Consider the following 26,083-nt stretch of genomic DNA (forward strand, 5'->3'; position numbering starts at 1 on the left):
GTAGTGTAGATAGGACCTCACAGAACGTTTGCCAACTTTGTGTTGGGGAAGTTGGGTCCCTCTTTCAAAATGAGAAAATGAACCAATGTTTAGCCTCTGAACAAAATGTTCACATGGTTAGGGGCTCACAGATGTTTTGGTCGAGGCAACAGAAGAGGGAACGTTGGTGTGAGACCAGTGCCTCAGCTTCTCTCCCAGTGAAGAAGGGCCTTTCTACCTGCCCATAGCAGGCTATAAACTAAATAAAGTAGGTATCAGAGAATCAAGGGGGCTGGAGCCAAGACTCAAAGCTTTACCAGTTTTAGATACAAAAATCTCTCATAGGGCAGTGAAATGCATTTCTGCATCCTCTCTGTAATGTACAGAAAAAGCTGCAAGGGCAGAGCTAGAGGAAATAAAACGAAATATTATGGTTTAAAATGGCATATTAATTTATTGGCCTTATTAACTGATTAGACTAGATTTTCTTTTAGACTGAGTTTGCAAATTCCTCTTGGTATTTAATGTTATTTTCTGTGAAATGAAGTATACAATATCATTTAAGAACTTCAAGTATTACTGATTTAAATATTTATTAGTCTAATTTATTGGTGTTTAAACTGCTGATCTGAACATTATCCTAATTAAATAGAGGATAAATTTTTGGCAGCAGATTTCTTTTGTCCCCAGGGGGAGAGCAGACCAGCACTCATGTATTTTAAAATGGAAATAAACACGTTTCCATAAGTTATTCAATGGGTAGCTCGACCCAGGTTGAAAGTTTTTTCTCTTATCTGGCTCTTACTTGTAGTGTTACTGAAAGGTTTCTGTAGGCAATTTAAAGAGGAACGAAAGCAGACAGGGATGGAAAAGCTATTTTTCTTTAACCTCTTCTGACAATGAGTTTAAGTTGCTAACTCCCACACATCTCCCCCCTCAGGTTCTGCCTAGAGGTTACGGCAACATGTCAGCTGCTTCCAATAATCCTTGTTCTCCCTGAACTCAGATTTACCCTGTCTCCACACCTGATTTCCGCTGGAGTTTCGTGTTCTTGCACTCAAGGTTCTGCAGGCCGAAGATTCCGAACCACCAATGGTTAGGGTTCAGAGGAAGGAGGTGCTAGCCAAGAGATTATTTGGATGTTCTGATTTGGCTTCACTTTCAACACTTTAGAAAAGTCCCGAGCATGAGTCCATTTGATTCTGGTACGTCCACTGGTTCCCCAAAATTTTAATTTCAATATAAAAATATTTGTTAAAACTCCATTTACTGTTGCTTTATAAACTGGTTCCATGGGGCTCAGCCAGGGCCTTTGGGGCCATTAGGTTGAAGCTAGGCCATGTTGGTAGGACTCAAGAAAACCTCACAAATGTCAGTTTGTAGGCTGATTTACTATATCCCAGGCAGGCAGGAAGTGGTTTCCTTCTAAAGCCGTATTTTAAGAACTGGAGAGAACTATTAACTTTAGGGGAAAAAAGGGAACTGGGAAAAACTGGTGATTTTTCTGAAGCCATGGTTCTATCAGTGCCCTAAATCACTAATTTGGCTTAGCCCAGATAAAACATCAAAAGGTGCGGTTTGATCCTTCTGTAAACTACTTACTTTTGTTAATCCAAAATTATTCTAGAAGGTCCTATCAACCGCAACAGCCATACATCGGGGCACTCAGGGCACTCACAGGAGTTATTTTCAGTACGGAGAAACTGGATTTGCTCTGCACTTTCTGGGGATCCCCTCCTCCCCCCGGACCGGAGAAAGAGATACACACAGAACTTCTGTGGGCTGTTAACCACTGTTCACAATGTTTAGCTTCTATCTGACTTTCCCCCATAATTCTAAGCCGGAGAGGTTTTTAGAAATCTGTGCAGGAGTAGATATCACAAAAGTATTCCAAGAACAGAACCCAACACTCCCATACCTCTTACAATCAGGTCTGCAGCAGCAGAGAGCTTGTCTACACTTGTTTGGACCATGCAGACATATTTCCCAGCATGCTTCAGCTGGATGTTTCGGATCATCAAATCACCAGCTGAATCCTGCTGATAAAGTAGGGGAAAGTGGTTACAATTACTTTTTAATGAGCTCTAAATATCATTATCACATGAAGGACACTGTGACTAATGGATTTATTTTACACTGGCTGATGAAAACATTAGTGATGCAAGCCATGGCCTATGAAAAATATGTGAGCCAGCCTGGGAGATAAGAACACGAACACTTTCAGAACACACCTTGGACAAGACCTCGGGTGTCTGGCTTCTCTGGGTCTCCAGAGCAGGTTGCCACCCATGTTGGAAGCACTTAAACTTACTTAAGGTGGCTCTTGATCTAGTCCTGTGGGTTTTTTCAGATATGCCCTCAACCTGCAGCCTTCACTGGCATTCCAATACTTTGGAACTCCATATTTGGAAAGGGGAGGCAGGCCCACATTTGGAGGCATCCGCATTTTCCTGCACAACTCTGTCTTACAGCCAGCATTTTGATTGCTCCCAGGTTTGAATTAATAGAGTATGAGGACCACACTCTCCAAGGAAATCTAGCATCACCTAGTGTGGAGTGCTGCTAATTTGTTTTTTGAAATGCCAAATGCAAGTTTGATTAGCAGATGCATGGGACTGATTACATTCCAGTATGGAATTCTATGTGCCCTAGAACAATTCCTACATGTTCACCAGCATGGTACTTTTAATAAATATGAGACGATGCCTCTACAGGTTATCACAACTAAAGAACATGGCTACACCTTCGAGTTTCGTTTCACAGCTCTGTTCATCAAAAGCTTGGGGAACAGGTGGCTTACCTTATGAGTGCTCCCTAGAGGTCAGGTTCAGGAAGCTATGCTTACTTCAAACCCCACAACGGATGACAAGATAACACAGGTTATTTTGGCCCTGTTGCTATTCTTCCAAATGACAATAATGTTGGATAATGCTTACAGTATTTAAATATGGGAGTCATATATTAAAGCTAAATACTTACATGTTCTATAAGGTAAGTGCTCCTGTTATCCTTACTTTACAGGTGAAGAAACTAAGCACAAAGAGGTTACATGACTTGCCTAAAAATCACTTAGCTGATAAATGGCAGAGCCAGGATGTGAACCCACAAAGTCAGGCCATTCTACCATCTGGAAAGACCTTATTCTCAATCTAATTTAAGGTGTACTTAATTCCCTTTGTTTTAGAGCAATATATCACAAATCCATCCGGGACAATGGAAAACCTGGAACTGCCAATAGTTGTAAATAAGTTTAGAAGAGAGGCTCAAGCATTCAGGGAAGGGAGAGCTGATGTTTAGGTACTCAGTTGTCTTGGGCTGATCCCTGCTGTGAGATTTCATGTAAGTCTCTGGGTCTTAGTTAACTGACCTGTGAAAGAAGGATGCATTGCCCACTGGGTGAGGTTGTGAGAATCAAATGAGACTGTATGTGTATGTGAAATCCTGAAAACTGGGAAGCACAGAGTTAATTTAAATTGGTATTATTGATGACCACAAGTATCAGGTCAAAAATATTAAATCTAACTCAAGGAGAGCTGTGATTTTTATTTATTTATTTATTTTTACCAGGAAGCTGTTTTATTTATAACACTTGGGTTCTCATTCAGATTCTATTTACTAATCAAGTCTTATAATTGCTCAGTAAAATAGGATAATAATTGCTACCCTATTCTGCAGGCTTTCTGTGAGGATTAAAGAGCTGATAGACATGAAAGTGCTTGATAAATGATTAGGCATTTTGCAAATATAAAGCATCATCATCATCATCATCACCATCATAATTAATACTTCTTTACCTAAGACATTCATGTGGTTAGGACTCCTGAGTATAGGTTTAAACAAAAAAATATGCCTCACGAGGAGGTATGTGCAGGGAAGGTGGAAAGCCGTATTTGTTTTATTTTTTATTTTTTAAGATTTATTTATTTGAGAGCAAGAATGAGAGAGAGAGAGTACATGAGAGGGGAGAGGGTCAGAGGGAGAAGCAGGCTCCTCGCCGAGCAGGGAGCCCAATGCGGGACTCGATCCCAGGACTCCAGGATCATGACCTGAGCAGAAGGCAGTCGCTTAACCAGCTGAGCCACCCAGGCACCCAAAGCTGTATTTGTTTTAAAGAAATGGGTATACTATGTCAATTATCCATTTCATTCACCAAGGGATTAAAGTCAGAATAAACTAGCTGTAGCCTGGAAATTTCAGAGTACAACAATGTATTAACAGAATTGTGCTGTCTTTATTTACAGATTTGGATCAGATTTGTGTTTTTAAAGTAAAACTGAAACAAAGAAAAAAAATAAAGTTAGGATTGAGGTAAGAGTCTCACAGAAGGAGACCACAATTAACTTTCTTTTTTCCTTTGAAGTCATCCAGATGAAACAGTTTACTGACATCTACATTCATGTTCCTACCAAAGTGAACAAAACAGTACCAGCTTATTTTTTCTTGTTGTGGTCTGTTCTGTTCCTGACAGAGCACTTGGAGGCCATCAAAGGACAAGGAAATAACAGCTTTTCTGAAAACTGCAACAGGTTGGCTCTACCAAGCATCCCTTCCACCACGATGACCCAGGAAGTAGAAACTGAAATGGCTTGCAGCATTGCTTCCTTCCCTCTTCTGCTGTCAAGTTCTACCTCTATAGACATTAAAGATCCTGGGGGCTAATACACTGATTTCTCACAATTTGTAGTGCTGTCCTGAATTTTGCACTTAGCAATAACTTATGGGTGTTAGCAAGAGTTTCACAGAAAGACAAGCTTTTCCCATATGAGAGGCTAATGACTGTGATTCCACAGACAGAGCTCTCTACAAAAGGTGGTCATTAGTGCTTGACTCCATTAGGGGTGTCCCCACCTGTGCCTCAGCCCTGGCTGGTATGCAGCCAGTCCAGCATAAAATCCACATCTGTCTGACTGATAGGGCATCTATTTTGATCGGTCAGGCAGCTGTTCTAATTGGTTGGTGCCTGTGCCATTCTGGGAGATAATATTTTTAATATCTCTCCTGGCCAAGACATTGGTCTTAGCATGAAAACTAATATTCTGCTTAATCTATGAAGGTTTTCTCAATTTATACTTTCCTGTTATTAAAATCAATGTTATTCTTCCTTCAATTAGTACAACTATTAAAATTTGTCAGGTACTACTTTTGTGGAAGGCATTAGGTTATGCACTTTTCTAGACCTGAAGGTATTTAATATCTTCAATGCCCTTGTGAAATTAATATCTCTCCCACTTGGTTATTAAGCTGAATCATATCAAAGAAGTCCAGAATGCTTAATATTGGTAATTTCATCCAGGCTTTCTCAACCAGGATTTCAATAGTGAATCCCTTGTGACCCAAGGCATCCACTGATGTAATAAACTAACTTCTCTCCTATGTATCTAAAATATTACCGGTTATATATGATCTTTGGAAAAATTGAGAAAATGTTCAGATCATTCTTGGTGTTCCATGAGAGACATCATTTGAGAAAGGTGGCAAGAATGTAATTAACAGAACTAGTATTATAGTTGAGTGGAAAACAGGCCCTCAACATATCATACAGATAATTTTATAAGCTTTAGCCCACTTATTCTCAACATAAGGGGAGGGGAGGCAAAATGAAGAGGGCAAATTAGATTCCTATGGCAGAGGAATGGGGAGGGCTTTTTTTAAGTAATAGCCTCATTTTTATTTCCTTCTGTCTTTTGGTTGGACCCCTCCATGAGCATGGCAGCCAGAGTGAATCTTTATTACTAATGGGAATGCACGGCAGTATCAGGGTAAAAAAAATTTTTTTAAGAACAATTGTGATAGATACAGATAGTTTCCAGATTTAACCTCATCTTGGTGTGTATTCCATGGTAATATGTATTTTTATGGAAAGGAAGGCATTATGAAAATTCAAACATTTGAATTCAAAATTACCTGGAGATAATAAATACCCTGATCAGACTTTCAGGTTCAAGAAAGAGAGCCCTAATGTCACAATGAGACTTCTATAAGAGCCAAGCAGAGTTTAATCAGCAGCCTATAACCACATGAGTAAATTGTCCTTAAGATATTTTCTTAATCATGTGCTATGATATATGGTATTGTGTGGAGCACAGAGCCAGGGATTTGAAGTTTTTTTTTTTTTTTTAAGATTTTATTTATTTATTTGACAGACAGAGACACAGCGAGAAAGGGAACACAAGCAGGCGGAGTGGGAGAGGGAGAAGCAGGCCTCCCGCTGAGCTGGGAGCCAGATGCGGGGCTCCATCCCAGGGTCCTGGGATCATGACCTGAGCCCAGGGCTTAACGACTGAGCCACCCAAGCGCCACCCAGGCACCACCCAGGAGCCCCCAGGGATTTGAAGTGTAAAGCTGAGTTCCACAGTTTAGGACTTTGAGGCCAAGGCAAACCATACATTTCCCCTCTGAGCTCTAGTTTCCTGATTCATACATGGTTCGGAATAACTAGCCTATAGCATCGTTGTGCGGATGCGGAGGACTGTCATCTAGGGTTACTCAGTAAGTGGGGCCACACTGATCAGGCAAAAAGGAGCAGGAATTAACCAAGAATTTCTTAAAATCAGGTGTTGGAACAAGATCAAGAATAACCTTATATTTCTTTTCAAGTTAGTCTAAACAAGTTGAGTCACTTTGCAGAAGTTCAGTGCATACTCAATTTCCTATAGACAGTTTGATATTAATACTTACCCCTCCAACTCTTTCAAAGTGGTCCCCATCTTTGTCAAAATCTATCAGGTGTCCATTAAATGACCAAGTAAACACGATGTCTAGTGAGTGATCATGTGTTACCTGGCAAGGCAGAACAATACTTTCTCCAACAGTGACATCCATGCTGGAAGGGGGTACCATCACCCTTGTTGGATCTGTGGGTAAAAACAAAGGCAAATCATTAACAAAGCTTGTGAGCTTGTGTGGAAGTAAATGTAGAATCCAAGAGCAGGATGAAATATTAAGTAGTTTTGCTTTATTTTTTCTTAGGCTGTGACCAGTAAACCTGTCATCTGGAAAGCTGAGCTTCAGGCCAGGAGGTCATTTTTAATATGAAAAGATGAAAACACTCATTATGTGAACCTTCACAGAGCAACAAAACTCAGCTGAGGGCACTGAGGTTAGATCTCTGAAGACACTCATGGAAGGGCCTACTTCTGACAGCCTGCTTGGAAACTGCCTCTTTAAAAAGGTTTTCATATCTCCCCAGTGTCACTAGAAAGCAGTAATTCAGTTGACTACTAACAGGAGAAATCCATGTTAATTTGAAGTTTGTTTGGCTCCCCCCTACCTTATTATAGAAGTGATAAATGTTTAGTTTGGGAAATTTAGGAAATTTAAGAAAGTTAAAAGAAGAGACCAAAAAACAAACAAAACAAAACAAAACAAATACTACTCACTCTCCTTACTGTCCAGATAAAACGTCTTTTTTCATTTTGGTTTAATTTCCCTCTGTCTTTTTGGTTTATAGTTTTTCAAGTTGTTTTGTTTTGCATTCTTATAACATGATACACATATGTTTTTCCTTTTTTCTCTAGTTAATATAATACAAGTTTATATCTTTATCCACATATTTTTATAATCTGCATAATGTACTATTAAGTTTATAATCTCAACCATTTTGAAACTAAGACATTTTAGCAAATTTTTTATAAATATAAAAATGCTGTAATGAACTCATTGACAAAATTATATATATTTGCATATGTATATTACATCTTTAAAATAAGTACTAATTCGCTTTTAAATTCACCCTTTACATTATGATTTTAATTGAAAAGGAAATGGGCTTGTTTAGCTGAGACAGTTTATAAACCCTAATCCTACATTCACATGCCAATGATCTTTTATTTTTCACTGCGATATGATTTCATAAAATGTTGTCAGAATACAACAGTGAAAAGAAATTTGAGTTAAAGATAAAGGTCATATAAATACCTAAAGAATGAAATTCTGAATTCAGCCATATTCCAGAAATTTCTCTGCACTAAACCAAATCAAACTCAACCAAGTAAACAAACCATAACAAAGAAGACAAATCAAAAGCAAACAAAACAATGAAAGAACATTGATTAATGCCCTTCTATATTCACAGGATTATATTTCAGGCTGTGGGGTATATAAATATTTATTAAGTATATCTCCTCGATTAAAATCTCAGTTGGAAATTTTGAAATGATGTCTCATAGGACATGTTTGATGGGTCTTACTTTCCAGCAATGCATACAAAAACCTCCTCTTTAAAGAGAGTATTTAAAAGAGTTTTTCTGCCCTTTTATGCAACTATGGAAAGCACACATCTCAAGTCATTAGAAAGGGAAAGTCTGTGTCCATAAACAGATTATTAGCTTGGAGTGAAATATACTTTTGCTGTTTTCCAAAACTAGGAAAAGATCATAAATGGACTGCTTGTGCTTTCAGTCATTGCCGTATGAGTGAAGTTCATGAAAAGAGAAGGTAAAAACAGGTATCCCCAGCTAAGAGATAATGGGAGGGAAAATCCTTTATTTTAAAAACTGAGGTTTTTACAAGTCACATAATCAAAAATTTGCTCTAGTGATTAACTGATCTGCAGGTATAGATACAGATTGAGATTTTTTTTAAATGAGGGAAGGAATTGAGAACAAAGCACCTTAGAATAACTTTTGCTTTTAAATTTAAATTTTCCTCATCTATAGAATGAAGACTGGAACGAATAATTCCTGGCCAAAATCATATGTGTGTATGGTTCTTATTCAGCGAGATGTTGCCTAATTCTCCTTTAACTACCTGTGTACTGATTTCACAATTCAGATTCTTATTTTAAAGAACATTCATTTGTTGATTTATCCACCAAGCGTGTAGTGTGTGTTGCATGGATGAGAGTGCCTTGGTATCCAAAGAGATATAAAAGAGAATGAGGGAATGAAAACATTCATAATAACTAGCTGAGCCCCTTACATTCCAGACACTGTGTTAATACTTTACATTTATTCTTAACAAATAGGTATTATTATCATCTCTACCTAATGGATGAGGGTAACTGATGCCTAGGACTGTTTAAAGGAACTATCTGCTGTGCTGAGCTGCATCCTTTCATTTAGTTGAAAACATGATATCCATTCACAAATCATCCAGAGACGAAAACTAAGGGCATAATATAGCAATTTGTACTCTTGCTTATATACAGTCCACTTAAGATATTTAAATGCAGAAGAAATTCAGAGAAGGCCGTGGGGGTAAAGACAGTTTCAGAGGGTTTCACTGCAAGAGTAATGAAGTTACTGCCTTAAAAAGGTAAAAAGTAGTGATGACTTCATGCATAAAATGCTGGCTTTAACTCTAAGCCTACACATCAAGCTCCTGAGAGCAGAATCAAATGTCCAGGCTCAAGTCCTTAAAAATGTCTTGGCTTCCTATCTCCTGACAACTTTTGGGTGAGCAGCAAGGAGTTGGCACATATTCCAAAGCCTGGAGTCCTTTGCAATTCTGGCTCACATTTTTAATTGACATTTGTTTCCCGAAGAAATGTTCATTCCTTTATGCACATGTAGGGAGTGGGGACAGATGTTATTATTAGTGAACTCAGTTGCCTGTTACCCAAGAACTGGACAAGTTCCCTAAATCAAGGATTATGCTGGTCCAGTCTGTGCTGACAGCTGCTAATTCATGAACTTAGCACTTATCACTGATTCCTGTTCTGAGCCCCGAAGGAGCAAGAATCAAGGCAAAGCAAGTCATGCAGGATACACACAGCACAGAGGTCTCCTTGGGACCAGAGAAGATTAAACTAAAGAGGTTGAAACCTCATTATCTACTTAGTTTTCTGAAATTGCATGCCTGTTCAGTACTCCTGTTTTCTGTGTTGTGAATTCTGATGCTTTTTACTTGATTAATTTCCTTAAATTTGAATACAAACACTGTATACAAATAAACAGATGGCTTCCTCAAAACAAAACTGTCTCCCCTCCTTGGGTTTTAATTCATCAAGATCAGGAAGAACCTATATTTACGACTTCTGTTCTGAAGAGTCACTCCAGCTATTGTTCTGTGCATAGAACTCTCAAAGGCAATTAGGACTTGAGATGTGAATTGATGTCTGGATTTGGATGTAATTAAATACCAACAATAAATATGACCAACAACATCCCTTAACTTTTCTGCTTGTGGTTGGTTCATCCTGCAGCAAATGATAAATTCAGAACTCCAGAGGACTGATGTTAAAATGTATATATTTACCAAGTGTTTAACCCTCCTAGAATAAAATAAAAAAAATACTCATGTTCTACATTGTTTTCTATAATAGATAGAGGACAGAAAGTACACTAAGTGCTTTGTTCTCGAGGGCACGACAACCATGAGAGAGAAAGAGAGACAATTATTAACAACTCTGTTAACGATTAGGTCAACAATTTGATGCATAAATTACAATACTTATTATCCAAGTTATATTATCTTCTGACTTTGCCTATTGGTGGAAAAGCTTTCTGATCTAGGGCTTTTATTATCTATAAAAACAAGTACCTGTGGGTTCACAGGACAAGAATTCTATTTTGATTTTGCTTTCCCTATACAATACCAACCCTTCCTTTTAGTTGGTAAATACTTTCACTCACAGTGCCAAGGTATTCACTCGGTAACTATCAGGAAAGTTCTCAATGTGTGTTTCATTGCTCTTCGTTTACAGAAGGTATGCATCTCCTTTCGTTAGTGACTTTCTTTACTGTAATGGTTTTGACGATGCCTTTGAGTTAGGTTGTGTCTTCTTTTTTATATTAATTTTTAGAGATGGAACTTTGGGAAAAATGGGATTCTTCAAAAACAGGAGCTAGTCAAAGAACTGACAGCTCACCTGAAATGGCACAAGGGGAAGTGTCCAGAGAACTATTTTAAATAGTAGTTAAATGCCACAACAAAGATGGTGGGTTAATTTTCACAATAAACCTGGAGATAGTATCCTAGGGATGAATTTTTACTCTCTGCATTGGTCCCATTTTTTGAATAAAAATAAAACCTGTGTTGGATGAACTGTATCTATCAATTATGCATAAAACATGTAAAAGGAATACCCTAAATATGAGATGAAATTCAACTTCCACAGTGATTTCAAGCTGGACCAATTCTTTCATTTAGTATGAAATGTACTAGGGATAAAGGCAAAAGACTACACTTAAAAAAAAAAAAACAGCTACAAAGGTACAGGCTAGAAGACTGTATTGGCAGCTCACGTGGAAAAGACTTGAACATCTCAGTGTCAACAGGGTTTGTGAAGTTGCCCCCAAAAGCTAATGCAATCTTAAGTTGCACAAATAGCATGTGGTATTTCGTTTTAGGTAAAAATCCCATTGTATTTTGCATTAATGAGACCACAGCTTGGCTAGGAACATCTTTTGGATTCACTGGCAAATTAGTGCACCTAGGTTAGTGAAGCACATAATAAATCTGTAATGGCTAAAATAACTGAAAATGTTTGACATAAGAAAGAGAAATTATAGGAGACACAAGAGTGGTCTTCAAATATGTGAAGGGTTTATAGGCAGAAGATGAATTAAACTTACTTCGTGTCACCCAAAGTACAAGGTACAAAGAAGTGTATTTTGGCTCTGTATAAGAGAGAACTTTCCAATAATTTGACCTTTTCAACAGGGAAATGGGCTGCCTCAGGAGAATGTGAATCACTTATTCAAATAGTATTCAAGCAGAGGTGGGCACCATCAGAGAAGGTAAGTCAGGTTACACTGAAGGCCAGCCAGGCTGGATAAAGCCTATTCTCCCTCTGAAGCCTGATGCTTCCCTGACCACCCTCCTCACTGGTAATCTTTTCCTTTAGTGAAGCTTGTTCTCTTTCTTCAACATTAAGCCTGAGCATTGTCACGGACTATCATTTACATATATCCAGTTTCTCCCCTACGATCAGGTTCCTGGGAGTCAGTGACCAGATCTTACACTTTTATAATACTTGGTGCCTAGCTCTGTACCTACTCATGAGAGGTGGTTAAGGATAAGTTGATGACAATCTGGGAATGGTGGTATTGGTTAATGATAGAAATAAGACCCTGAACCTTAAAAGTGTTGTAGATTGGGAAGGTATTGTGTTACATTTCTTATTATTTACCCAGTAGAACATAAAAAAGGAGCCACCTAAGGGTTCACTCACTGTGTAAATTCTGGCTCTTCCTCTGTGTTCATTACTGACACATTAAGGATTTATTTTTTTTCTTGCTTTAAAAGAGCAATTTATTTTATTATTTTTTTATTTTTTTATTTTTTAAAGATTTTATTTATTCATTTGAGACACAAAGATACAGAGAGAGAGCATGAGCAGGGAGAGAGGCAGAGGGAGAGGGAGAAGCAGGCCTCCTGCCGAGCCAGGAGCCCAACGTGGGGCTCGATCCCAGGACTCCGGGATCATGACCCCAGCTGAAGGCAGACGCCCAACCATCTGAGCCACCCAGGCACCCCAAGAGCAATTTATTTTAAAAATAATTTATTTTTGAATAATTTCTTTTTTTTTTTAAAGATTTTATTTATTTATTTGAGAGAGAGAGAGCACGAGAGGGAAGAGGGTCAGAGGGAGAAGCAGACTCCCTGCTGAGCAGGGAGCCCGATGCGGGACTCGATCCCGGGACTCCAGGATCGTGACCTGAGCCGAAGGCAGTCGCTTAACCAACTGAGCCACCCAGGCGCCCTATTTTTGAATAATTTCAAACTTACAGAAAAGTTGCCAGGAATGTACAAAGAATTCTTTCACCTTCACACAGACCCCTCCATTGTTAATATTTTACTGCATTTGCTTCTTTTGTTCTTGCATATAATGAAGATATGTAATAAATAAACATGATATTATCTATAATATATAATATCTACTCATTATCATTAGACTTTTTCTGAACCTTTTGAGAGCAACTGCAGACACGAGGTCTCATCACCCTTAAACATTCCAGCATGTGTTTATGCAAACAAGGTCACTTTCCTAACAACCAGCACATGACCCTCCAAATAAAGAAATCAACCCTGGTACATCATCACTTGGCAATTCAGATCCCAATCAAAATTTGCTAACTTTCTCAGTCATGTCTCTTTATATTTTAGTAGAGGACCTTATCCAGGAAAGCATGTTGAATTTATTTGTCATGCTTCTTCAGGATCCATCAAGTTAGACCATTTCTTTAGTCTTTCCCTACCTTTCAAATCCTTGACCGTTTTAAAGAGAATAGGCCTTACATTCTATAGGTTGACTCTCAACCTGGATTTATCTGATGCTGCATGACCTGATTTAGATCATGCATTCTCAGCAGGAACAAGACTGAAATGTTGTGGTGTATATTCTAAGTGCATTGGATCAGGAGCTATGTGATGTGATGTGAACTCATCTTCACACTGACCCTGGTTAAAAACCATGGTTAAAAAACCTGATCACCTGGCCACATTGGTGTCTGCATTGTTTCTTTACCTCATATTTAACATTTTCCCCCTTGTAAGTGATTAGAATTTTGTGAGGAGGTATTCTGAAATTACACCAATATTCTGACACTCATCACACCTCTACCCATCAGACTTAGGATCCATTCAATACTCCTGTTTGAAGCAACCACCCCTGTGATGACTGCTGAATGACAAGTCTGTTTCCATCATTCCTCTACACGTACTGGATGACATTTTCTTTTAAGGAAGAACTTTCCTCTCTCTCTCATTCATTCATTCATTCATTCATCTATATACTCTTGGCTTCCTATTTTATTCAATGGGTTTTAATACATTACTATTGTTACTTATTTTGATGCTCAAATAGTCCCCATTTTGGCCAGTGGCAAACCTCATAAACTGGCTCCTGTGTCCTTGTGACATTTTGCTCATTTCTTGAGTGCTCCTTACTGTCTGGCCCAGTAAGATGTTCTAGGCTCATCTAACACTTCGCTGTAGTCCTAGAATCAGCAATTCCTGCAGGGAAGACTGGTTATTTTTAGCGGAGGATGGTTTTGAGAAATCAAGATGTGGACACCATGTGCTTATGATTCTAGGTCCCCTTAGTCAGAGCTAAGTGCGTGCACACATATGCACACACATATATATATAATACACATAAATATACCTCTATAATTATCTCTAGATCTTGTCTTCAAAACATTTACTCATTTCAACTCAACACCCAAAAAACAAAAATCCAATTAAAAAATGGGCAGAAGAGATGAACAGGCATTTCTTCAAAGAAGACATCTAGATGGCCAGTAGACACATGACAAGATGTTCAACATCACTCATCATCAGGGAAATGCAAATCAAAACTACAATGGGCTATCACCTCACACCTGTCAGAATGCTCAAATAAAAACAAAAAACAACAAGTACTGGTGACCAAATTAAATCCAACAATATATTTTTAAAAAAATCATTCACCATGATCAAGTGGGATTTATTCGAGGGATACAAGGGTGGTTTAATATTCACAAATCAATCAATGTGATACATCACATCAATAAGAGAAAGGAGGATAAAGACCACATGATCATTTCAATAGATGCAGAAAAAGCATTTGACAAAACACTACATCCATTCATGATAAAAACCCTCAACAAGCAGGTTTAGAGGGAACATACCTCAACATAATAAAGGCCCCACTGCTAACATCATATTCAATGGTGAAAACCTGAGTGCTTTCCCCCTAAGATCAGGAATAAGACAAGAATGTCCACTCTCACCACTTTTATTCAACATAGTACTGGAAGTCCTAGCCACAGCAATCAATCAAAAAGAATAAAAGGCATCCAACTTGGTAAGGAAAAAGTAAAACTCTGACTATTTGCAGATGACATGATACCATATATAGAAAACCCTAAAGACTCTACCAAAAAACTGCTGGAACTGATAAATGAATTCAATAAAGTCGCCGGATACAAAATCAATGTGCAGAAGTCCATTGCATTTCTATACATTAATAATGAAGCAATAGAAGGAAAAACTAAAAAAGCAATCTCATTTACAATTGCACCAAAAATAATAAAATACCTAGGAATAAACCAACCAGGGAGGTAAAGACCTGTACTCTGAAAACTATAAAACAACTGATGAAAGAAATTGAAGATGACACAAACAAATGGAAGGCTATTCCATGGTCATGGATGGGAAGAACAAATATTGTGAAAATGTCCATATTACCCAAAGAAATCTACAGATTTAATGCAATCCTTATCAAAATACCAACAGTATTTTTCACAGAACTACAACAAACAATCCCAATTTGTATGAAACCACCAAAGACTGCAAAGAGCCAAAACAATCTTGAAAAAGAAAAGCAAAGCTGGAGGTATGAGAAGTCCAGATTTCAAGTTATATTACAAAGCTGTAATAATCATAACAGTATGATATTGGCACAAAAATAGACACACTGATCAACAGAACAGGATAGAAAGCCCAGAAACAAACCCTTGATTATATGGTCAATTAATCCTTGACAAAAGAGTCAAGAATACACTGTGGGAAAAGGTCTCTAACAAATGGTGCTGGGAAAACTAAACAGCTACATGCAAAAGAACAAAACTGGACCAGTTTCTTACACCATATACAAAAATAATCTCAAAGTGAGTTGAAGATATCAGTGTAAGACCTGAAACCATAAAAATCCTAGAAGAGAGCATAGGCAGTCATTTCTTTCACATCTGCTGTAACAACATTTTTCTAGATATGTCTCCTGAAGCAAAGGAAATAAAAGGAACACTAAGCTATGGGGACTACATCAAAATAAAAAAGCTTCTGCACAGTGAAGGCAACAATCAATAAAACTAAAAGGCAACCTACTGAATGGGAGAAGGTATTTGCAAATGACATATCTGATAAAGGGTTAGTATTCAAAATATATAAAGAACTTATCAAACTCAACACCCAAAAAACAACCCAGCTAAGAAATGAGCAGAAGACATGAACATACACTTCTCCGAAGAAGACATCCAGATGGCCAACAGACACATGAAAAGACGCTAGACATCACTCATCATCAGGGAAATGCGAATCAAAACTACAATGAGATAGTATTGTAGTTTTGTATCTGACACCTCACACCTGTCAGAATGACTAAAATCAAAACAAGAAACAGCATGTGTTGGTGAGGATGTGGGAAAAAGGAACCCTAGTGCACTGATAGTGGGAATGCAAACTGGTGCAGCCACTGTGGAAAAGAGTATGGAGTTTCCTCAAAAAGTTAAAAATAGAACTACCCTATGATTCAGCAATGGCACTATTGGGTATTTACTAAAAAAATACAAAAACTCTAATTCAAAGGGATATATGCACCCCTATGTTTATTGCAGCATTATTTATTATAGCCAAATTATGGAAGCAGCCCAAATCTCCACTGATAGATGAATGGATAAAGAAAATGTGGTAAATACACACACACACACACACACATACACACACACACACACACACTCACACAATGGAATATTATTCAGCCGTAAAAAAGAATGAAATCTTGCCATTTGCAACAACATGGATTGAGCTAGAGAGAGATTTCACTTAATGCTAAGTGAAATAAGTCAGTCAGAGGAAGACAAATACCGTAAGATTTCACTCATATATGGAATTTAAGAAACAAAACAAATGGGGGTGCCTGGGTGGCTCAGTTGGTTGAGTGTCTGACTCTTGATTTCGGCTCAGGTCATGATCTCAGTCATGAGATCGAGCCCCACATTGGTTCCTCGTTCAGTGGGGCATCTGCTTGGGATTCTTCTCTGCCTCTCCCCTGCCTCGCGCACACTCTCTCCCTCAAATAAATAAATACATGAATCTTTAAAAAAAAATAGAAACAAAACAAATGCACAAAGAAGAAAGAAAAAGAGAAGAGACAAACCAAGAAACAGACTCTTAACTATAGAGAACAAGCTGATAGAGTTTGTTCCAGAGGGGCAGTGCATGGGGGCGATGGGTGAAACAGGTGAAAGGGTTTAAGACTACACTTATCCTGATGAGCACTGAGTAATGTATAGGGTTGCTGAATCACTCTATTGTACACCTGAAACTAATATAAAACTGTATGTTAACTATACTGGACTCAAAATTAAAAAAATAAAAACAAACCAAAAAGTTTACTTATTTGCTTAATCAACTTATTTTTTGCTTAGTCTAACCAATTGACAACCTTGTCAACTGACGCCTCTGCCCACCACCTCTGCACCCGCACTCAACTATCCCATGTCCTAGGATTCTGGGCCCATAGACCCACGCCTCATGACAGCTCTCCAACCCACCTCACTATCCTGTATCCTCAGCTACTATGCTGACTCCAACGTGCTGGGAAGGGAAGGGATATAGGAAAGTAAGAGAATGGAATGGAAGGGAAGATGGGACTTAGATTGTTTTAATATTGAAAATGTAAAATTTAAAAATGAGTATACTGCAGAAAAACAAAATAAAAAAGATGTCCAACTCAAATTCCAGAGCATATGTTACTTAAAAATTAAAGGTTTATGCTACTACGTAGAAGATGAATAGATACAGGGAATGTATTACTTTACAAAAATTGAAACACCGAGCTTCCTCCTTTCACACCAGGGTGAAATAAATTTTGAGTCAATACGTTCATAAAATACCTAATATCAGGAACACAGCATTACTCAAATTGTATTAAGCTTTTAGAGAATGATTTGTCATTAAATAGAAGAGATTAATATTCCAATTATTCTTTTCAGCTAGGTCACTAGGGTCTGCCTTTTAAAACAGCTACCGAGGGGCCCTGGGTGGCTCAGTCATTAAGTGGCTGCCTTTGGCTCAGGTCATGATCCTGGGGTCCTGGGATTGAGACCCCGCGTTGGGCTCCCTGCTCGGCAGGGAGCCTGCTTCTCCCTCTCCCACTCCCCCTGCTTGTGTCCCTCTCTAGCTGTATCTCTCTGTCAAATAAATAAAATCTTAAAATAAATAAATAAAACAGCTACCAAAACAAACAACCAACATAGTTTCCAGTTTGTCCACCGCTCCCCCCAGTTGCTTTTCAGCCCTGAGTCCCTTCTGTCAGGGAGTTAGGTGGGAAGTGGAGAGTGAGTGATGGAGTAGGTGAGGTTACCCTTGAGAAATCTATACTACTTAGCTACAAGTCTCTTCCAGATTGTTCTATTATTGCTACTTTTGAGGGTTTGAAATTCTTCTCTTTGTTGTACTCGCTGATTTTCTTTTAAGGTGACACTGTCTTTGTAATTTTGGTTTGGAAATTATATCTCACAAAGGAGTTTTTTTTCCTCCTCATGAGCATTCTTCCCTGTTGTGTGGTTGTAAAGCCTTAAATCAGGTTACATGAGGAATTTGGGATTTACATCCCATAGGGTAGCAAAATATAGGGCATTCTGCTGTATACTGTAGAGACCTGGCCTTTGTTTCCTTGGGTGGCCTTGCTGCCCACTCTGGCCATAGTTAAATTCCTTTTAAAGTTCTCAAATCTGGATAGAGGTTTTTTTTCCCCCCAAGTTTCCTGGCAAGGAGCTGAGATCCAGGCCCTGACTTTAGGCATGGACAGCTTTCACTGCCCAAATATGCTGATGAAATAATATACATTCAGTGTATCATCATCTAGATAACATCAGGCATCTACATATTTGGTATTTGTTTCTGAGTCTCCATTTCGGTTATAAATTATTACTCCCTTGGAAATTCTTTAGATGTGTGATTTCTTTCAGACACTTATTTCCCATTAAGATTTGTTTTCTCGTGAGCAGCTATGTCTGCAAATGGAAAATTTTAAAAATCTTAAAACAAACATAGGCTATTTTTCTCTTTATCTTACCTCTCTGATAACACAATTAAAATACGGGTTTGTGTATGTAGAAGGGAAAGGGAACCATTTGAAAAAAAACAACAACAATGATTTTATCTTGGCTGAAGACAAGGAAATCTGCCCTTTTTAGATGGTGGAAAAAACACACCAATGGCACAGGGCACTTTCATGCGTCAAGGTTCTTAATTGATTCATGCCAAGAAATACTGCCACATGGTACTATGACCTGGTTCTTTGAACAAGTTTGCGACTTGACAAATGACATCAGAAGAAAACACAAGGCAAATTCTGACCCCAGTCAGACTGAGCACAAACGGGAGCCTTCTGTAAAGCAATTTACAAATCACCCCTGAGCAGAATGCTTACCGATCTATTTTCAAGGACTAGGGAAAAAAATACAAAGCAGAGCTGTTTAATAAGCTTGACTGCCACAAATGGAAACTGCTATGCACAAGCCAAACGGGGTGGCCAAGTATAGGTACTTGGGAGGTGAGCAGCCAAATGATAATCAAAGCTATGAGATGTGTCACAGAGAGCACCTACTTAATTACGAAGACTGTTCTAATGACACCAGATGCTCTTGGTTGCCTTTCAGTTCTCCAAATCAGTTACAACCATTAATTATGAGTTTCTGTTTTGTCTTGTTTTGTTTTTCAATGAGGCAGTTACAGTATGTCTTAAAATCATTCATGGTCAATCCATGTGCTCTTATTTTCACCTGCCACCAGGGAAAGCAAATCTCTGGGTTTGGGATTTGTGCCATGTTTTAGTAGCTGGGTTTCTCAGCTAGGATGTCTTTCCAAATGGGAAGAATTTTCTGCAGTTGTCTAAGCTTCCTCTACGAATAAGGATACTCCTCAAGCAAAGCAGCAAGCCGTAACAAAGGAGGGGGGTATGCTAAATTTACCCTGTCACATTTTCTTTGTGAAGCTTTCTTTAGGATTGAAAAGAAATGATCTAAACAGACTCTTGGAAAAGATTTTCATTGACAAATAAACTATATGTTCAAGCTAAGGTATAATTAAAATTACACTATGCCTTTTTTGTTTTTCTGTAACAGCAGTTAAAAAAGGAATGATAAATTGGAACCACAGGTTATCTTTTAACCATAGAGAAACATTCTCATCAAATAATAATTAGAATTCTTTCTGTTGGAGAAGGAGGGATTACAGGCCTGTTTCCTTCAGCTACTGTACATGAGTAACTCTCCCTTATGAGTCACTGGCCAAAAGGGTCCCAAAGAAATCCGATTAGTGTCAGTGAAATAAAGTAAATTGTATCATTGAAATGCATAAGAATGGCATAATAAGGTCTTTGCTGATTAAAGGTATACATTATTGCACCTGATGGACATCTGGCTGTATCTAATGATACAAGGTAAGAGAATATTTAAACTACAAAAGAAATGTACACCTTGAGGCAAGGACAATGAATTCCACGGATAGTGCCTCCCATCGTCACTACGTGCAAAGTAACGACCAAGTGCCATTCATGCAGCTTGCTAGGCGGAGAAGGATTAGTTAGTATCTGGTCAGTAGGTGGTGCTGAATCCTCAGCAGAAGAAGAAAGCATCCCTCCTTTCTGTTTATCCCGCTCCTGTCAGCAATTTTCTACATGTTTTCAAATTCCTCAGTTTAAGGACTCTGCATCTTGGGAAAGAGGCAGTAATTCTCATATTTTAAAGCCGTGTTTCTTTGTTTGCTTATAGATTTGAGAAAAGGTCACTAAGGAGCATATGAAGCTTAAAAACAGAGGGTATTACTATCTTTGTAGACATTATTAGTGAGCCTCCCTTTATTCAATGCAGGAGGGATTGATTTATAAAGCTTTCTTCAAAACAAAAGCAAACAACTCCACCTACCCTAGTAGTCTGGGTCACTACTGACTAGCTTGTTTGGGGGCTTGTCTATAGTTCTAACTGGATTTTTTTCCTAAAACACTCTTCAGGATGGATAACTATTAATAGCTACTAGGCCCCTTCAATTGTTGAAATGCCCTGCACATGGCAGTTAAGACATCATTCATTTAGCTAATAAAGATTCTTTTTCTGTTGCAGTGCATGCTTCATTCAGAGTGTGATCTGTATACACATTCAATGAAACTTAAAGAAAGAACAATGAAAACTAGGAGAGTCCTCAATCAGATTTTGTTAGTACACTTCATTTTGAGGAAAAGGAGGCAAATAGCTGGAAAACACATTCTTCTGGGAAGAACTACTTTCTGAGGGTGGATTTGAGGGTCACTGCACATTTGGTCCAATCTTCCACACCAGAGATAGGGAAACTTTTTTTTCTATTGAGAGTTGCTGACCCAAAGAGAAAAAAAAAATCAACTGAGGGTCAGAGAAGTATAAAGCTACTTGTTTTATTTTTAGAGAGGTGTTTAGAACTTTTCATGCCTTTTAAATTAGGCACAGGGAACATACACATCTAAACATGTATCCACTAATTTAAAACTTAGACCTAATCTATGTAAAAATAGTGGGGTGGGGTGGGGGAGAATGGGAAAGCAGAGATGTGGCAAGGAGGAGATGGAAATACAGAGAAACGGAATAAGAAAGACACAGGCAGAGAGCCGCAGAGTCCTGTGCTCCATAAACACACACAAAAAAGAGATCACACGCTAAATAAAGGACACTCACACCAAAAGGAAGGCACACAGTCACAAAAGAATTCTGGGAAAGTGAAAAGGCATCCTTTTGTGGAGCAACATTCCATCTTGTGTATTTTAGGATTTTAAAATAGAAAACCTTTGCTGGAAGAGCTGCATCAGTGTAAATAGTCATTTTCAGGTAAGTTGCATCTTGGTACTTCCACCTAAAGTCAGAGTGCTAGTCTGACCCTTAGTCCTACATTTTCTTCATCTTTACTGACTCTCCTCTACAATAACAGCTGGGCTTTGCCATGATTAGTGAAGTGATGTAGTGCTAATATTGTCTAAAAATAATGAGTGAAGATCACCATTTAAAAATTGGTCAGATGCTTTAGAAAGGGATTTATTAAAGGCAAAAAGAAAAACAATTTTCTGGCTAGGCCTTGGTTAACTGAAAAAAGCAAAAAACCAAAAAATACTACTTCTTCATTCCGGAAACGTGTTACTTGAATTAAACACACAAAAACCCCTAGGGGTATATGTGTGTGTTTGTGTGTGTATGTGTGTATGTATCCAAATGTCTGTTTTTCAATAAATCTTTTCAAACTTTACAGGGAATGTACTCACATCCTACATTACCCATTAGAATCTAACAGCTCACAATTAGGGAAAATAGTGAGACAAGACTCCAGCCTAGGTTATAACAAGTATGTATACATTGCTTGCATGGCTCATGCCAAGGCCTTAGGGTGTGTCTCTGAGCTGTGCTGCAAGAGTGAACATAGTTTTGCAAATGCTGCAGCATCACATAGACCAATGCTCACGGAGAGATATGTAAGAAAAGTCAATTCATTTATTTGAGCAAGCAGGCGAGATATACAAGGCACATGGCCCTTTGCAATTGTAGATCATTCCTCAGTTTCTCATTTGTTTCTACAATTCTCTTCTAACTTAAGATAGGCCCCCAGTGGGAGTTGTTTCTGCATTAGGTAGGGAAGCAAATAGGCTCAAAGAGATCATCTTGCATTCGGCTACCATATTAGGACCAGCTCTTGTTGTACAAGTCTAGAGACTACCATTCACACAGTGAATGGTGTTCACTTGGACAACACAGCAGCCAGAAGAACACTGCCATTTTCATCCAGGGTAAACACTTCCAAACCATGCTGCAGGACCAGAAATAAGCTGGGTACTCAGTTCACCGGAAATAAGCCCAGACCCAGAGCTCATCTCAAAAATGGTGGCTGGGATTTACTTCTCACCGAGTAAATGACATTTCTTTTAGTGATGCATTGATGTTGGACAGAGGTTTTGCTAAAAATGCCATCATGATGAAATGTATAAAATAATCTATGTACTGTCTTAAAAACCGAGTTTCCAGGTTTGGCCAGATAGCACTGACTGGGTTTGTAACCACCAAGATGTCCTTTGACGTCTCTCAGCTGTAGGTCTCTCATCTGTACTTTGGAAGTGATGGTATTTGGCATCCCAGGAAGATTATGAAATTCAAACTGGGTCAATGGATTTTAACATGCTTCATAAACCACAAAATACTACCCAAGTGTGAGATGCTATTATTACTGTTACTAGTTACTATTGATGCCAAAGATTTGCTTGGGAAAAAAAGGAAAAGGAGACTTATTTTGAGGATAAGAAGAGGGTGACATTCTAAGGGAAAAAGCTCACTGTAGTAAGTCATAGCTCCAAGACAGCTGTTGTCTGCTTAATAAAAGCCAGTGAAGATGACAAAGTAATTTCTGGTTCAAGAATGAATGCTCAAGTACAGGAGTTTATGTTCGGTTGCCAGATGCTTCAAGCTAGCAGCTAAATCCAAAGACACTAAAGACACTTCATGCACCAACAATATCCTGTCTTCTCGAGTCAGAGGACTGCATAGATGTGCATTCCAAAAGGAAAGGATGTCACTGGAAAATTACCCAGGAGGAGGAGTAATTGTGAAACTGATCAGAAAGGTGGCAAACACAAAAAGAATCATTAAACCACTAGCTACAAAAGAAGGTAAAACATGAATAGAGAAAATATAGCCTCTGTAGTGTTGGGTGATAAAAAGAGACAACACTGGGGCACCTGGGTGGCTCAGTCATTAGGTGTCTGCCTTTGGCTCGGGATGTAGTCCCAAATCCTGGGATCGGGCCCCGCATCAGTCTCCCTGCTCCGCGGGAAGCCTGTTTTTCCCTCTCCCCCTCCCTCTCCCGTGTTCCCTCTCTCACTGTCTCTCTCTCTCTGTCAAAAAATAAATAAAAAATCTTAAAAAAACAAAACAAACAGACAACGCTGCTGTTTGCTAATGACCAAGATGACCATTCCTCTTGGCGCTGGAAGAGGTTACATTCATTTATGATTTTTGGAGATCTGTCAATGGAGTACTTAATGTAGGTGATTTATTTTTTATTTTTTTATTTTTTAAAGATTTTATTTATTTATTTGAGAGAGACAGAATGAGAGATAGAGATCATGAGAGGGAAGAGGGTCAGAGGGAGAAGCAGACTCCCTGCTGAGCAGGGAGCCCGATGTGGGACTCGATCCTGGGACTCCAGGATCATGACCTGAGCCGAAGGCAGTCGCTTAACCAACTGAGCCACCCAGGCGCCCAATGTAGGTGATTTAAAAGGAAGTATTAAAATGTTTACCTTTATTACGCTAACCAAGGGTTAAGGTTGCTGTACATTTATCATGGTGGTTAAGTAGTCTGCCTATTAAGATTTTTCCTTTTGTTTTGTGGTTACCTAATAGACGATTTATATGAGGAGAAAAAACAGAGAACAAGGAGATTTCCTCTGAATGCCTAGTTCTGTTAGATTGTAATTATCATTTCAAGTTCTTGGTGAAATGGTGCTGATACCACGATGGCCAGCCATCAATGAACTCTACCATTATTATCATCATTGCAGCTTACAGATGTTATGTATTTGCCATGTGCCAGGATCTTTGCTAAATACCTGTGTTTATGACCTCACGGAAATGTAAGCACTGTGAGGGCAGAGAACATGTCTTTCTTGTTCAGCGTCGATACCTTATGTATAGTGTAGTTACTGATGCAATAGATGCTCAATAAATATCTATAGGATGGATGTCACCAGCAGTGAAACTTTACCACCCTATGATATAGGTATCATTATTATCACCATCTAATAAAAGATGTAGCCAATGCTCCCTTAAGGAGCCTAAATATATTTGCCAAGGTCACAGACTTCATGGGAGGGAGAAAATAAATATTCAACCCCAAGTCTGGTTGATTGTAAAGTACTATAAGTTACTGATTTCTATTCCAATATGACTGACTGCAGCTCACTGCTTGCTTTAATTCATTGTGAAAGAGGTGTTTGGGTGGCTGCCAATGTTTAGGTATAAATGAGCTTTGCCTAATTTTCTTTTTATTATGATAGAATGTGACATGATGTGTTGGAACCAGAGGTACTTGTAGGACTCGAGACTTAGGAAGAGGGAGAAAAGAAAAAAAAGGGGGGGAATCCAATGGATTCCCAGCTTGATAAGGTAAGAAAAGAATTCAAGAGAAGAATGACAAGAAGCAGGTCTGGGAAAGCCATAAAGGAATCATCAGACTTTATTACCAAAGGCTCCCAAAGGTAGTAATGTTTTGGTTATTTATGGAACATAGCTCCATAAATGAAGGCTTAGCCCTGCTGAAGAAGAATCCAAAATACAAGTAAAAATTCCATGTAAAAAAAAATCTTTTCAAAGTATTATATACTGGAAAATTGGACCCCTTGAATGAGAGGCAGTTTTGTTTAGGGAGATTAACTATGTACAATAGAGCCTGACTTCCTGAGGTTTTTTTTTTTTTTAAGATTTTATTTATTTTTTTGTCACAGAGAGAGAGTGCAAGCAAGCGGAGGCAGAGGGAGAGGGAGAAGAAGACTCCCGACTGAGCAGGGAGCCCGATGTGGGGCTCCATCCCAGGACCCTGGGGTCATGACCTGAGCCGAAGGCAGATGCTTAACAACTGAGCCACCCAGGCACCCCGGACTTCCTGAATTTTAATTCTAATTCAACCACTTACTGTGTTGATCTGAGGGAGGTTACTTCATTTCTCAGTGCCTCAGTTTCCCTAGATTTAGTGGGAATAATAGCCTGTACCTCATACTTTGAGAATTAAATGAGTGAAATAATAAAGTTTGAAAACAGAGCTTGCCAAATAATAAATGTTACTTGTTACTAAAAATCTAGCAGAAACAAAGCTGCCTCCATATATCATTTAGTGTAAATGTCCAAATCCTTATAGTGGTTGACAATACTCCACCTGGTCTCAAGTGATATTTCTGTTGACAGAAATCCTAAGTAAAGGAAGCTCTTTCAGGTATACAGATGGATACCTGCACCATGCAGATGAAAACTGAAAACTGCTGTTTAGACTCTGGTAGCAAGAGGGTGCAGATTCGAGATAGGAACCTGCTCTTACAGACTAAAAAACAGTTTTTTACAGGTTAAGAAACTGAGCTGTGGAGTTAGAAATAGGGATACAAATTTTAGCTCTACCACTTACTAGCTGACTGATTATGGGGTAGGTCACTTAACTTGTAAGTCATTTAATTTGTTTCTTAACTTGTAACAGTCCTATTCTGCATGTTATACTACTAGAACATTGTAAGCGTTTGATACAAGTTAGCCCCATCATCATCATCATCATCATTTTCATGATCACATCATCATAACTGAGCACTACTGTGCCTGGGTTCACGTGACATAACTGCAGGAACTTTCAAGGAGAAACAGCTTCCCCAAACATGCAAAGACTGGGGAAGGGGAGAGCAA

The 26,083-nt window shown here is 38.6% G+C and overlaps 1 protein-coding gene across 1 annotated transcript in view; it reads right to left on the minus strand.

Annotated features, from left to right (window-relative positions):
- Positions 1-26,083, minus strand: part of CNTN4 (contactin 4) — a 305,070-nt gene that overhangs the window by 18,128 nt on the left and 260,859 nt on the right. The window contains exons 12-13 of the mRNA XM_088023249.1: positions 6,658-6,833; positions 1,898-2,015 (exon numbers count right to left, since the gene is read on the minus strand). Of these exons, the coding sequence (XP_087879375.1) occupies positions 1,898-2,015; positions 6,658-6,833 (294 nt within the window). The remainder of the gene's footprint in view (positions 1-1,897; positions 2,016-6,657; positions 6,834-26,083) is intronic.

Source organism: Eumetopias jubatus, unplaced genomic scaffold (assembly GCF_037043125.1).
Source record: "Eumetopias jubatus isolate StellerSeaLion01/CBP00866 unplaced genomic scaffold, mEumJub1_p1.0 scaffold_1, whole genome shotgun sequence".
Classification (NCBI taxonomy): domain Eukaryota; kingdom Metazoa; phylum Chordata; class Mammalia; order Carnivora; family Otariidae; genus Eumetopias; species Eumetopias jubatus.